The sequence below is a fragment of the Pieris rapae genome, chromosome 14 (genome assembly GCF_905147795.1).
Source record: "Pieris rapae chromosome 14, ilPieRapa1.1, whole genome shotgun sequence".
NCBI lineage: Eukaryota > Metazoa > Arthropoda > Insecta > Lepidoptera > Pieridae > Pieris > Pieris rapae.
In genome coordinates, this window is record NC_059522.1 from 10,000,001 (window position 1) to 10,016,652 (window position 16,652).

General features: G+C 31.7%; 1 protein-coding gene across 5 annotated transcripts in view; it reads right to left on the reverse strand.

Annotated features, from left to right (window-relative positions):
* LOC110992382 overlaps nucleotides 1-16,652 on the reverse strand; it is a 37,914-nt gene that overhangs the window by 14,954 nt on the left and 6,308 nt on the right. The window contains exons 1-2 of one of the 5 annotated variants that reach the window (XM_045631116.1): nucleotides 13,544-13,561; nucleotides 9,326-9,398 (exon numbers count right to left, since the gene is read on the reverse strand). The exons of 1 other annotated variant lie outside the window; for it this stretch is intronic. In XM_045631116.1, the coding sequence (XP_045487072.1) occupies nucleotides 9,326-9,398; nucleotides 13,544-13,546 (76 nt within the window). In that variant the 5' untranslated portion in view covers nucleotides 13,547-13,561. Of the gene's footprint in view, nucleotides 1-4,411; nucleotides 4,722-9,325; nucleotides 9,399-13,543; nucleotides 13,771-16,652 lie in introns of those variants that run through there. 3 more of the 5 variants (XM_022258176.2, XM_022258178.2, XM_022258181.2) reach the window with 3 other exon arrangements.

The following is a 16,652-nucleotide window of genomic DNA, read 5'->3' on the forward strand; positions in this document are numbered from 1 at the left end:
TCAGGGCATGAAAGCTCACACCCTCCCAAACGATAGGTCAACAATGTGAAAGGTTACAATTATTGTCGTGATACTAATGATCGAATATTAGACGACCAATTGGCTTTTAGCTTTTAGAAGCGTACCTATTAACAAAGGAAAATTAATTTTATGTGCGATAAATAACTAAAAATTCAAGTGTTTGCGACCATGCTATGGTATTTACTGCGCACTTTTGAGAATAAACAAAGATGTTTTATCTTAAAATGAACTCCAACGTTACAAGGTTACAAGTTATAGGTACATACCAACTCAAAAACTATTTCCTGACAATGAACCCTTCTTATTACCGTATCCTTCACCAGTATATCATTACTTTAGAATATTTATATTCTAAAAAAATAGATATTGAAAAGTTTATAAATTACTTTATTAAAAATATAATAATAAAGACGACAATCTTTCAACAAATTTTATGGCATCATTGTCCATTGTACCGAATTTATTTCAATCACCGAAAATCACTAACAATTAATGTATGAACACGCTATGACCGCATTCAGTATTTGTTGTTAAAACTGTATTTTGAATATTAATTTAACAATAATTATAATGACGTTTATAACTGCTTCTCGAAATAATATCTCTTACGAAATTCTCTCTACCTACACCCTACATATGACTTTCTCTGGTTAGTGAAATCGGGTGCGTCATTCTATACAATACATATTACTCATTGTTTGTATCAATTTATACTACTATAATAAAATATAACCAACGACGTACGAGTATGACAAAGTTTTAAGTAAAATTTAATAATTCGTTTGAAGAAATACTGAGCGATTGTTCATTTATATCGTTTTAGTCGCAACAAATCCTAGTCACGAGCAACAAAACCATAACAAATGAATTTTCTCAGTGACGTTGTCTTACACTTGAGTACTTAATACCTTAAACCAATTCGTTTCAGCTTTGTACCATCAGCAAATATATAACAATTATATAAGGGCGATTCCTATTTCTCAGTACCACTATATGCTTTTCACACTGATTGCTCACTCTTCATATAACCGAAAAATACTGATTAAAAAATTTCCTCTTTCGTTTAGGAGGCGTGACCTTTTTCCCTAACATAGGTTATATGCTCACCCCCTAAGCACCATCTTGCGGGATGCGTGCAACCCAGCGACCCGCGCGACATTTTGATATAGGTTTTTAGGTCGCGAAATATAAAAAATGTTAACAAATGAACTACCAAAAAAGACGATGTGACTCATGTAAAAAAAATATCAAATAATATTTGTCTTTGGCTGGTTAACCGCTTTTGCTGATAGTATATGAGAGTTGCAAGAAAACGTGAATTTAAATCAATATGTTTATGCATAACCCACGTGCGAAGACGTTATCGCGAATACTACATGATATATATATTATTTAAATTATTTGTTAATTGTTGTTACACTCGGATATCACCGAGATGACTGCGTGAACTTAGTAATGATAAAATTCAAGATACCTATGGGTAGAAAATACTTCGGTAAACAAAGTAGTTAGCGGCATTGGTATTATGTATCTAGTGTTTGTTACATACTTTTGCACAGAAGCAGCGACATTTCAATCAAAAATAATTATTACTTATTTTAGAAGTCACCCAGCCGGTGAATACGAAATCTCAAAATATACTAAACTATGACAAGCTTTAGCTGTTCAATACGATTTTATATAAATATACTAAAATAAAACGATTATTGTTGAAACGCAAAAAATCTCGCCAAAATACACGCAGGCTAAACTGGGGGGATAAAGCTAAATATATCCTTATTACGATATTACAAACCTGTTCTGGAAATTGATAATTCTGTAAACAAAGCTAATAACGTCTAATTAAAACTATTAATGTGTCATAATGATAAAAATTATACCCCTCATAAAGAAAAACCGTTAAATGCTATCTTTCATTACTCATGCTATAAAATTACCTAAAAAAATATGTGAAACGGATGACTCTTTTGAAGTTAACTGTCTTAGCCTGAGTAATGTAAAAAAAGTCCCAACAAAATTTAATGTATTCGCAGGACAGCGATTTGTAAGGTTGGTAAGTAAATTGTGGTGTGTGTTGAAATAGAAGATATACCTTTATGTCAATACAAACATACTTTTATATTTTACATTTAGCTTCGTAAATAGGATCTCCGATAGTAATATTTAGTGTAATATATATGTAATATTGAGAAGGTCGTTGTGAATAAGTGATAAGTACCTAATTAATGTGTTATGCTGGTTCTGGAATAATTCGCTTAATACCTGCGTACATACGATTGTAAATAAAGGTGTTTACAATCATACATTTTACATCACATTGCTTGGTAAATAAGCCAAAGAAATCAAAAAAGATTTTCATGTATTTTTTATCTTACAATCTCCATAATATTTTTTTAAACAGTACAAAACCCGTAGATACACTGTCGGTATATATTACCATAGATGAAACATAACCAAATACCGCTGCGATGTGGTCATATGCCATATTGCATTTTATTTTTAAAAATCTATTTGGTTTTTGGATTACCTTGCAATTGTCAACAAAATCTATTTTAAACACATCTTAAATAAAAAAAGTTGCAATAGCGTTTTGTTATATAAAGGAATTTGATTTATTTAATACGAAGTGAAGGCCAAGAAAGAATAATATTTAATTAACAATTTCATAACAGACCTGATAATTCAACTCGTGATAATTGGTTATAAAACATTTGTTTCCCTAAATATGCACCATTTTTGAAGCCGATAAAAGAAAACTAACGACACACGAGATTCGAAAATGTGTTCCCTATGTCTAGGAACATTTTTTTAATAAGATCTTTACAATGTCAGTATTTCTGTAACAATTAAATTGTTAGCGTTTAAAAAGAATAAAAATCCCAGCATCCGACCGCCAAACTAATTTAATAACCCATTGAAATACTGCATTATCTTACGTCAACTATGCGAATGTCTATCAAGGTCGTTGAAACTGTTAAAAAAAATCGGAAAATTATATACGCATGGAAAAGTTTACAACTTTCAACGCAAAAGGAGTAGGTCAGAATAATAACTGTTATTATAATTTCACTTTTCGCAAACCCCATTTTTTTCAAATTCACTTACGATAGAGATGTTAATTATAAATATCACTTTTATAGGTCCCTGTCTATTTTATATGATAAATAAAATATATTTATACAGTTCAAGCTGTTTTATAATTCTAGGTTTCATATAGTGGGTATAGAGACTTGATACTTAATATTTTACAAATACATATTCTTAAAGAAGCTATATATATATGTATATATACCATGCTATATATATATATATACCATGTTCTAAATATGCCGAATTTAGCTAAGGCTAATCTCAATTTGAAGAAAAGCTTTTGATATAACTAAGAAAGTAAAATTTTGTCTATGTATGTAATTTATTTTAAACAAAAATGTAATAGCATTTAACTGTAAACCAATTGTAGATTTGGAAAATAACCGATTTTTTTACAAACTGATACGAAACAATAGCAAGTTAATTGAAAATGTCATACTGATAATTACAAAACACATTTGGTGCCTCATTACGAAGGCTGTTTCTAGAATTCCTTTTATTGTCTTAATATTGGCGACTTTGCCACGTATTGTATTATTATTCAATTAATTTTTTTATTTTAATTTTAGCATCAATTTAATATATATGTTTTATACATAGATAAAGCTAATCTGTCATTATATCGAGTCTCATCATATTGGCTTTGTTCGTCAAAATTGTATTGTAATTTTAATTCCTATAGTTAAGAATTAAAAAAAACCGTTATGTTTTTGATTACCTACCCTCAGCGATTTGCAATAATTATTCAATGATTAAACAGAAATTGCAAAACCTGTATAAGTCTTTGTGGGAAACAGAATATTGCAATTCTTATTGGATTACTGCTTCGTCGTTGTGTGGCAAGAGTGTCAAGGTACGATATGTAATATGATGCATGCACATAGAAAATTATACCTTTTCTTCAATTATAGAAGTTTAATCATGAGGCGGATATAAGCGTTTTCATTCATCATGTTGGTGACCCTGACTGCAGACTGCTGAAACGCGGAACCACAATCTCTTCGGTAAAAGCTTCTTACGATTCTAAATAGACAATACAATATTGTTTTCTATACATTACAAATAATGTAAAAAAGGCAGGTAGTCCTTGTCGGTATGCAAATGTATATAAGTAGTTTAATTAAAACACATCTGGACACATTCGTATAGTTTGTAAAATTTCAGCAAGTATTCGGATAATTTATAATTATAACGTAAAACTCAAGGCAAACTACAAAAAGTCCATTAATGACGTACACAAGCAGAAGTTGAGGCAACCTTATAGGTAATGTAAAAGTTAAAAGACCTCGACGTATCTCACCTGCGCCACACGAGTTCTTCCAGAAGTCGTAAAATTTGCTGCACGAACACATCGTAACACTTTCCACTTAGTATTTTTAAACTTCACGAAAGTTTTTGCCAGTTAGGAACTTATGGTGTATGTAAACATGACAGTAACGGCTCAGACCGCGGCCGCTTTACCGTTGGAGCGTAGAAAGCGAGGAGTGTCTGCGGTGTGGTCAGTCATCGTACCGGTCAGCACGACGAGGACGGAAGATCGCGACAAGGTAGTATTATAATGATAGGAACAACGGCAACGTGTTTACGATACGGGCGCCCTCCAGCGACTGCAGAACGCCGATGACGATCGCTGGCTCGCCGCGAAAATTACAAACACAATCTTTGATTGAATGTAACCAGGGGGAAATGGACAAATTTCAGTGCTATAATAAGATGATATTACTGTTGATACCGACGGCACGTCGACGATACATTAAATTGAATATTTAATGTGCGTGAAATTACAAATTGAGGACCGTCGCCGAGCCAGTCGTTCGTTTATCACGGCATCTTCTATTTCATATTCTAATAAATCTAATGGTTTTTATCAGTACTAGAAGTTATAGAAGAAACATAGGCCTGATTATAATTTTATATGATTACAAACGGAACCGGGTATATAATAAGCTTGTTTCGAGTAGGTACATCCGTCTCTAGGCGTTGGAAAAAAAATAGATGTTGAGAACAAAAGATTACTACAATTATACGACCCTTGTTTGCATAATATGTAACCTTCAAATTATTTTTGAATAATCTGAAAATATTAATCGAGCGATAAGAATAAATATTTTAAATATTTAGCGTATTGAAGATTGTCAAATCATTAATACATAACGGTAAAAATTAGAAAATCTTAACGATTTCCTTGAGCAAAGATTTTAAACTCGAGGTCAGGGCATTAAAGTGTGTTAATGTTAATTTGTGATGGATGTTTTTGTTCTTGCACGAATATTCAACTTCTTTGTATAACCAGAAGACTCAGCATTTTATTTAAATTATAAATTCGTTAAATATCAAGCTGCCAGAATGTTACAAATAAATAAAACATTATAAACCACGAACGAAATAAAATCGACAGAATTAGAAAATGGTATCATAGTCGCGGCGTTAACTTGCAAAAAAGCAATATTTAACAAGCAATCAATGTCATTTTCATTCGGGCATTGAACTTTGCAAAAGATTGTTGAAGGTCCCGAATCTGCATCATTGCTGCACTCTATAAAAGGCTTATTCGAGATCAAATACTTTTATCTTCTTTATTCACACTTTATTGCACCTACTTTTTACTTAATACAAATAAGAGTTTATTTAGAGATTTTTGAATTGTTTTTTTATGGATAGTCGAAGTTAACGCAGAATAAAACGCGGGACATAACTGGTTAAACATAAAAAAATATTTTGAAATGATATCTCCGACAACTGTTTAGTTACTTTAAGTTTTTAATGACTGTATAGTGTGATTTAAAATAGCTAAATACTAATACCACTATGTGGTTAAACGTTGCCCATATAATTCACTAATTCCCTAACCAATTCGACTTAGGGTAGTCCAAGAAACATTTGTTAAAAGGCTGGCCACTGACTTGCGGAACCTACAATGTGAGTATCCTATCCATGGGAGGCGTTGTCACTGAACATCAGAGGAACCTGCCCGTTAGCACAACAGGCAGGCTCATCTGAGGTTAATTAATAAAAACTATGTTCATAAATAAGTATTTCATTGGTACTAAAAGACTGCATAGCAATTGCTATATTCAGAAAAGTGTAATTTAATAAAACATATAGTTCAAGAAGCTACATGTTAGAATCGGTGGTACTACACATGAATAAGCATTTTATATGTAACACAATCTACGGGAATCCATATAAAACTTCCGCTTGATTTTTCTGCCAAATTTGCTACGAGTTGAGCATTTTGTTATAAAACAAATTGACAAATACATTATGAAACGATTACATCGATTTCCGTCAATAGATAAGGAAAACTGTGTAGTAAGTACTTTGAAAAGATGTTTCGTTGCTTTGAAAGCGATATGTAAAATGAGGTAAGAGACGAAAAATACGGTCAAGTAATCATCAATAAGATCTCTTCGGCATTTTCTATTTCAGTTCCAATACAATAATATAACTATTCCAAATAATACATAGCCTATATACATAAAAGATGATGATTAGGAGGGTAGATGCCAAATTCAAAAACATTTATTCATTTAGGTAACAATGTTCACTACATCAATATTATTACAGTTTCTTTATTCAATAAATAAATACGTCAATTTTACATTTACTGCCCGTTCTTCGACACTCTTTTGAATTTTGACATTTTTTCTACCCTCAACAACTTATTCAAAGTTCTTATCCAAGTGAGATATATATGTCCTAATATATTTCGTAAAAAAATTCAAAACGTAATTTAATTTAGTACGTTAGGAAACTAAGTTGTGATAAAATGAAATAATATTTGGTCAAAATTCTGTATATAATAACGTATAAAGGCAAAGTAAATCAGGACGAGGCGAAACCTTCATCGATCTGTACATAAATAAGGCTTTACAATGTCTAAATTTACACGGAAACGGAAACCATTATCTACGCTTGCAGTAGTTGTCTTCACTACGATACACCTGCTAGTTGTTACCAATTGATTTCCTTTTAATAATAACCATGACTTTGTCTGCATAAATTAGGTTATACGTTCTTGTATATTGAACCTGTAATATGGCTTATAATACTGTTTTACTATTTCTTTAAATTTTCGTAATAACGATTTCATTGACTTTATATATTTATAATGCACGAAGATTTTAAGTAATAATCAATCTTGTTTTCGTGACTGAACGTATTGCAGTCAAAAACTCTTTTTTTAGATTTTTCATCTTATGCTACGAAAGGCTTTTTAGTTAATCATAATGAAGATAAGTAAAATTTTACCTCTATGGCCCGAAAGACAAAAACTATTCAACTTTTAATCACGTTGTTATCAACGATATAGCCTTTTAAATTTAACCTTACGTTAAATAATCGGTCAACCGTTCATAAGAAATACGATTATGATCTACTTTTATAACATAAATTTCCTGACCGTGCCTTTACGTTTTAAACAGCCTTCGATTGTTTGCAAAAGGCGTATAGAATTAGCACCAGCATGAGAGAAGTAGGTTTGTGTCAGTTGTCAACCCGATTTACAATCCTGCTAAATGTTATCCGCTCCAATTGTTACTTGAAGCCTTTAAAGTGTTATAATAATGCCTATTTAACATAGTTAAATAAAAAATAAGGCAACACTGAATATTAGCTTAGGCTTAAGCATCAATTAATACCACATTAAGCACATTAAACATCATTAGCACCATTATAGTAACATCTGTGTCTGTGTTAAATTGTATTTAAGTTATGATGGAAAACAACACTTCTGTGGTATAGTAATGGACGAGATTTTTAAGATATTAGCGCCTCACAAAATTTGCTTAGCAAATCTAAATTTTGCGTTACCTCATATCTGTCATATACGTCTTTGTTCATTTAGTTTAGAGTCAGAAAACTTGAAGTATCGCATAGTACACACTAACCCAAAGTATTAATCGGATTTTTCACTTTTATTACTACGCGAATAGTTCACATACTCGTAAAGCAGATACAATAATAGTTGACGTTGTAGCACATTCCATAATGAAACGTGCGGGTGGATTTGCTTGAATGGCGTTAAAACATTTAGTAGAAACCCGCTAATAAGTTAAATACGTATCTTGGCAGAAGACGGTGAGATTCAAGGCTAGCATAACATAAGGTATAAAATTATCCAATCGTCAATTATAGACCGGGAAGTGTTTAGTGTGACGTAGGCGATACACCTTACGAATAAATGACGCATTTATCAATACAAATAATTAAACAATATATGACATGTATTTTAATTAGTATGTGAATGTGGCATAGCGCTAAAACTAAAGGATTTTTAATAGTATTCGTAATTATTGTATACACAAACATATATGTCATATTAAACTGACCTGGCTATATGTCAGTGTCTGATGAAGCCAACAAATTTTCACCGATGCAATATTTTAAGTAGTTGAGTTTACTATGTATTCGAATTTAATTATTTTTTTCAGGAAGCGAACCCAACGCGCATATAAATTAATACGAAGATTATTTTTATACATCGACATAGGACAAAACTTCAAGGACATATCGACTGGTTTTATTTGTTAGTCTTATACTAATTAAGGAAATGCTGACATTTTAAAATCTTTAATCATTTATGGAAAAATGCGTGTCACCAAGAAATAATATAAAAAAATCTAAGACTAAACTGCACATGGGGGTTCCTGTAGCAGTATGATACTATTTACTGCTTTAGTACTCATTGTACTAAGTATACAAACTTTACGTACAGAGATCAGCACAGTTAGACGTCAAAATACTTTTCGTTATTAAAAAGCGCTGTGGAGGAAGTGAAAGAGACAGAGCTATACGTAACTATATTAACACAGTTTTTGCCGCGCACCACCACTATGTCGAACCTGCTGCCTACTCTAGTTCCGAACAAATTCAACTTAGGGTCACAAAAAAAGCGTACATATTCTTAATAGGCCGCAACGCATTCGCGAGCGCTCTGGCATGAAATCTCCATGGGCGATAGTATCACCTAACATCAAATGAGGCTCCTGCCCGTTTGCCCCGTTCGGAGTGTATCATAGATAAATCAAACGCGAACAGAAACCGCCTTCGTAATGGTATCTTATGGCTGTTATAACGTCAACCTGGGCTTAGCCATAAGGTGAATCCATGATTAACAATTAAGTTGTCCCTCGAGTGACCTAGTGATAACAATGTTATTGCCAATAAACTTTATGGGCTCTCACATTGTGGGGTATTGTAAAATGTGACCTACCTAGCTGGCAGACGTTCACATGTGCTGAAGGTTCATTGTTACTGTCATATCTTCTTAGTTGACTCTCACTTACCTGAAAAGAAAGAAATGCTGATCAAAAATCGAAGTATAGTTCACCAGTACAATACAAGCAGTAACATATAGTAACATTTATGTCACATCGAGGAGTAGACGAGAATAACTGGCAAGAAATTCTTTACCAGTTTTTATTAATATGTAAATTGTATATGATATATGAGTGTTTTAGTTTGTAATAATGTCATAAATGTGTTTAGATTTACACTTTCTACATTTAAAATTATTTTAATGAATACAAGCACTTATTGCACTTGTACCTTACTTGTCCATTAGATTGACAAATGATCATGAAACAGATAAAGAAATCTGCCGCCTTGAAACGTTGTAGCATCACTGATTTATTTTTATTTTTATACGTTTTAAAAGAAAACATTTTAAGAGGTATTAAAATTTTAAATTACACAATACGGAAGTTTACAGTTTTCCTGGAAACCGGTGAAGCGAAACGGCAACTAAGACTTCAAATAGGAAAACGAAAATGATATGAATTTCCCAAGAAACAATAAAATAATCTCTAGCCACGTTACATGCATAGTAAAAAAATGTATATTATATTTTTGACTATGGCACGCCCCAAAATCGTTTATATGTTCAATTAACATTGCTTAATACGTGTTAATCTAATTATCATACATGTATAAAGGTTATTTTAAGTAGAATTTCGTGATATCTTTATAAAATCATAGTGTAAAAATCATGACAGATTTAACCGCCTAAGATATGTTTGAGCGTAACTCTATAGTAATACGTATATATTTACATATCTTATGTATATGCTACATACAAAAATGAATTGCTGTTCTTTAGTCTCGCTAGGGTTCTCGCTGAGAAGGATTAAACGGGAAAACAAAAAACTGTTCCTAGGCGGAAAGTAGAAAGAAATTTGATATCTTTTGTGTATAGGGTTTTGTTTAACTTCGATCTAACATTTTATTATATACATATTTACTAACGTATTTTTTAAATCTTTGCTAATAAATGTCTCTTCATATGCAAATATAATTAGTTACATACTGATAACTAGTTTACATAAAGCCGTAATGCAAATATAGGTACTGGTGCCTTTTATCGTCTGACTTTACGCGGTTCATTATTTGTTTCTTTTAAACAAGCCAAATTGGTATAAGATTTTAAGGTCTCTTTTAAAAAATAATAATAATAGAATAGGTTCAATAAGAAACCCACAGTGGTTGCAATTTAAAGGTAATTTAACTAAAGAGAGTGTCACCTAGTCAGTAATTTACATACAATTTTATGTGATGTAATTCATCATTTTTATAGGTAATACATACATATATTACTAATACTCTTAATTTACTGCCAGTCCTATCAAGAGCAAAAAAATTATTACTAAAACATACGAAAGTCTACAAAATATTGCTTCAACTATTGCGAAGGAGAATAATTTTCTTTGAATAATCTTTGAAACCAAATAAGATACGTATTTATTATATTAATAAAATCTCCAATTGCGCCAAACTGAATTATGTAAAATGTAATGAGTATTATAAGACTGTGATTGCATTTCATTATTAAAAGGACACATTCTTGTCAAAGAAAATAGCATTTTCCTCATTCATTAGTACTTAAAAGGCTCATATGACAAACGCGAGGCAATGCAAAACGTGAGTTATAATTACATTTCAAGATTTGTACCGAGTGTATTATATGAAACTGTCGCAAACAAAGATTGAAATTGAATTCGAAGCTCGTGCGGGCGATTCAATTAAAACAGCTGCACTGATATTTGAACTAGCGGGACTGGGCCAGGCAAAAAATCTTTGTTAAAATATGAAAAACTCAATTACATATTTGATAAGGAACAATTCATACATTACATATGCCTATAAAAATTATTCAAAGGTTTATCCAATCATATTTAACACTTTGAATTTGAACAAATATTTAAAACTATTTTCTAGATTTGAATGCTTTAAAGATTTCGAAGTCGAAAAATTACAACTATATTTGTTTTAAAATAATTTTTGTTTGATAATTTACTTTTTAAAAGAGTACTGAGAGTTTTTTTACGTCTGTTTTTTCTCTCGGCCTACACCCTCTGTCTTCTTTGCCGATGAGTAGGGATGCCTACAGGTTCAAATTTAATGACGTAGAATAAGTGACGCCTGTCTATCTTATGTTCCATAATAAATGTATTTTATTTATTTATTTTTACTCTACCTATCGATTTTTTGTAAAGCCGCAATTGTAAAATTTGCGTCTCCAAACTATTTGACATTCCAATGCTATTGCGTACTAAAATTTGCAGGCGTCTATAATATGCAAAATCAGAAATTAATTAGTACTGCAATATTGGCATTCTTATTCAGTGACCTGCAGTGGGCGATGACCCCAATAGCCTCCACTCAATTTTACTATGTCACTTCAGGGTACGCTAGCTACCGAATCGATATTCAAAGTAGCCCTTTGTTCGGAGTTCTAAATAACGCAATCTTAATTTTATTCATGCCTCTACAAAGCTTATAAAGTTAATTTTATACAAAAAAATATAAAGTCCCGAGCTGGGGTCCGTTCAAATAATTATAGATGTTACTATGGACAAGTTTTGAAACTAAGACAACGATAAGGAGCTTTGTCATTTTTGTAATTAAATTGTCATTTCAACAAAATGGGGTGAACTACATTACTTAGCCACGACGTCTAATTTCTACGATAATATACGTTGAGCAAGCATTGTCATTAACAAAAATATGTACCTATTATATCTATTATAATTAGTTTGAGGGAAAGTCCTTTAAAGTACACGCGTTACATACTTACTTGCTACAAATTATGTCATGGTGTAACTATTAAAACAGTATCTGGTACAGAACAAGGCAATAGAGATGTACCATATAATTATCTGTAATTATGGTTATCATGTATTATTTATAGTCGATACGTTAATTTATGTCTACAAGGATGAGTTTTCCAGTTAATTTGGCGTTATCAGACACAAGTTCATTGACTCATTTCGCAGGGAGATGACGCTGTGGTCACGTCTAGCGGGTAATCACCTGTTCACCAGATAAACATTAAATAAACAACCATTGTTATGACTGATTAAATGTATACCTGACGTGAGTTACTTAAGATGGTGATGATGATGGACAAATAAGCTTAATAATCGCAGAGGGTGGTTTATATTTAAAAAAAGACAGCAAAATTTAAATTACGTAAATTGTATAGTTTTGCGTTTATATCTGTTAAATGATTTTTGATATAAATCGAAAGCCAAAGCTAATAATTGTTCTTACTTCAGTACTTTTTAGACCTTATTTGATCTTTAAGACAAATGTCATTTAAAAAAATAGATAGCGTATATTATATATATCGTTTTTAACTAATTAAAAGCACTTGTAACTTGTTCAGTATATTTAAAGTCTAATATAATAATAATATCAGAATAGAATATATCCGAAGGTCAAAGTATAAAAACAAACGAGTAATATTTATTCGCGCAAGTTTAATAAAAACTAGTAAAATTATATAACGAAATCACACAGTAACGTGTTGATGAGCCTTTCTAAAATTATCTTTAATCGATACATCCTTTCTCTAGTTTCCCGTTTCGTCTAGACGAGGCGCTTTACTATTGAAAAAATATCGCTTAAAATCATATTGATTCTGCCCTATATATAAAAAATAACTCTTCATTAACGTGAAAGCTATAAAACATTATTAATTTGTATCGAATAATTGAAATTATGGATGTTTTAAAACACTTAATTAAGAAGCCTACATCGAACCGGTCGAAAATGTTTTTCCCCTAAGCTATGTCAAAATTCTCTGTATTTACCACTAGTGATCAGTATTTGTGAATCATTGTTATTTTCAAGATATGTATTCTTATTGATTCTTCTTCTAGAGACTTCTAAAATACAAATAAAATCAGAACAAAACAACAAACTGGATACGTAAAATTATTAAGATACCAAAAATTATATATGTATGTAACATTTTATTTACCTCGCATAAAAATCGTTACATGTTATCAATTGTCTCTTTACATTCTTATAATATATTTCATATAATAATCAGTACGAATATATAAGCGGACAAATGTATTATTTTCTTATTACTACAAGGTTTACGGTAAGATATAATACCGTGATTATAGCATTGAACTTGACCGTTTACCATTGATCTGTCTGTCTGTTAGCGTGTCTTCCTCATCCCACCAGGGTTGCTCTTGAACCCTTCGCGACCGTTGGTAATTCCCTGGATAGTATTGAAACTCCATTGCAAACTTATAAGCACACACAGCACATCTCACTCGAGGTTTATTCAATACTAAGTACGGTTAAATAAAATGAAGCGATTTACGTTGCGCGTGAGCAGAGAAAACGGGTAACTTGCGTTCATATCGGTGTATTTTTTAATAATGTAACCTAGTAAGTGTAGCCTTGGTTGAGATAACATTTGAACTGGTATTGCTGTGAGATCGGCAAACATTATAAGACTCTTCTGCAAATACTTTGGAGACGCTAGGAAACTTATTACACTGACTGTCAACGTCAATATATTTTCAATCTGTAGTAGATCTGTGGCCTAAAGCGTGAGATGCGTCCAGAGATAATAAAGTAAACTATAAAGAATTTTGCCTGTTTCGGAGTATTTAGAAATCCAATTATATATACAATTTGCAAATATTGATTGATTCTTTCTAAAAAAGTTCATTGAAGATCAAAGTTTTAAAATAATTTTAACTTGTTTATTTATTTTAAAGATGCTCGTTTAACATCCACCTACTAATAAAATAAGCAACCTTTGGACACCAAACTTGTATTCTTATTTACTCATATAATATACCTTAACATATACAAACATGATACGTCAAAAGATCTCAATTTATTTAAATGAGATAAAAAATATACGATAACTTAGAACAACAGCAAAATTGTGTTGAGGTCATAACTGTTCGTCAAACAAACCATATTTTATATTTAATCCTTCATAACATTTAAGACTAAATTCTAATTGTAAGAATCTTTCGAATTGAACTAGAGGATTTTTTTATATTTATGTCCCCAGAATGCCGAGTTTTTGTGCTGTAAAGTTAAACAAAATACATATAAAAAACACCATAAACTTTATATAAACGGAGCAATAAATGTGTCATTAATCTTTGCATATATTTTAATTTATAATTATTTGAAACTGTTCGCGATTGTTAAATTATTTTTATTGCTATTCCCACGATAAAATTTGTCAATTAAAACATAGCTATCGGAACATTTTTATGAAACTAAGTTAATAAGGGACACAAAGACAGACTGTATCATATTCGCAACATTTGCAAAAGAAAATTGGAAATTGTCGAAGACCAAAAAAAAACTTTTCAACATTACTTAAGTGTCCTAGAAATTAATTAATTGTTCTTAGACTCTGAAAGAGTTATTAAACTTTACTTTTGTGTTTACGAAAATCTGCAAAGCCTTTATCAGAGAGGGCATTCAACTGTCCTTTAATCTATGCCTGCTAAATAACTGGGTCATCTTTAATTATGACTCTTGTCATTATCTTACTTCTTATTTTACAAGCGTCTAAGTTCTGAACTTGTTATAAAATATAACTATACAATGAAACTTTAATATTACAGTACTAGTACTATAGCTTGAATCGCACCAATCGTTTCTCACAATTCACCAAATATCATATTTTAAGAGATAAAAAATTCCTATTTTTATAAACGTGTCGCCAAACCAATATCGAGTTATAGTAGGGGAGCCCAAGAGGGGATTTCGGGATTTACTCAAGCGCGGCAGATTAATATACAGGGGGATACCTTGTACCCGGTTAAGTACCTCCACCAAATATGAGGCCCATATATAAGGCCGCCCGTGAAGGATACAGGATCAGATTAGTAAAAAAAAATTGATCATCAGACATTCTCGAGCGCGTCAGATTAAGGTAGTGTGAGTTAATCACATCCTAAAAAGTGTATATTCCACTAATCTGACAATTTGAGAGTGACGTAAAGAGAGGGGAGGGCAGCAAAGTTGTAAAAAAAAAACGTCATCTTGACATTCTCGAGCGTAGCTAATTTTTTTTTTATTTTGAATGAAATAATTCAAGAATATTGAAAAATATATAATCTGACGATTTCCGCAAGCCGAAATAACAAAATTTCGTCGATAAAGTCCGTGCGATAAACGCGTGCAGCTGCGTGATGCCTACATTTCCTTCTCCGCGTTTCCCTCAAAATTAGATTTCATGTGAATTTGAACCGATGGGGACCGATAGATTTTGAGAAATTTTGAAAAATCTAAAAAATAACAATTTGTTTTTTTGAAAGTGTTTTTTTGCAATAACTTTTAAACGGCTTTATCCATCAACTTTAAAAAACTAATCCATCTTTAAGCTTAAAAAACGACGTCGATCGCCACCAAACTGGTCAAAATCGGTTGATTCGTTCGAGAGATATCGTGAACGAAAGAAAACCGAAAAAAGTGTTTCTATCACATAACTTCGACATTTCATATCGGATTATCGTTTTTGATGAAATTAAATAATTAGAGCTTAAAAAATGCGTCGATCGCCGTCAACCGCGGGAAAATTGCTTGATCCATTCAAAAGTTATTGGGGTTTGAAAATTTCAAAAATAGTGTTCTATGAAACTTCTATCAGACTTTCGAGCTGGGAGAACTCAAACGCATAGAAATATTATTTCTTTGAACTCAGCCTGCTCATAAGTACAATTTTAAGCGCCCAGGAATGGAATTGCAGGCATGGCCTTTAGGGTGAACCGTTTTTCTAATATTTTTTTCGTCAGATCAGGCAAATCCCTCTAGATAATCGTCAGATTATGAGACAGTACGTTTAGAATATAAATCTGAACCATATATATCTTAATCTGACGCGCTCGAGTATTTCAAAATGGCGATTTTTTTTTGCACATTATAATAATGGCTGCGAGTTTGCGTCAGCTCGAAATCGTCAGATTATTGAATGAGAGCTTTTTTTTGGTGCACTTAACACCCCCTTAGAAAACCTGACGCGCTCGATTAATTTTTTTTTTTTCATTTTTAACCCTTACGTACAACCACCCCCATCATGCAAATGATCAGATTAACATACGTACATTATTAAAAATACGTAGGACATTGATGCTATCAATATCTGACGCGCTCGAGTATGTCCATGCAACAGTTTTTTTTTACATATTTAAACATCTATAGCCGCTTTCCCCACCGATGAAAAGGTATATATCATATAACATTTTTTTCTTCTTATCATCTAAGCTTTG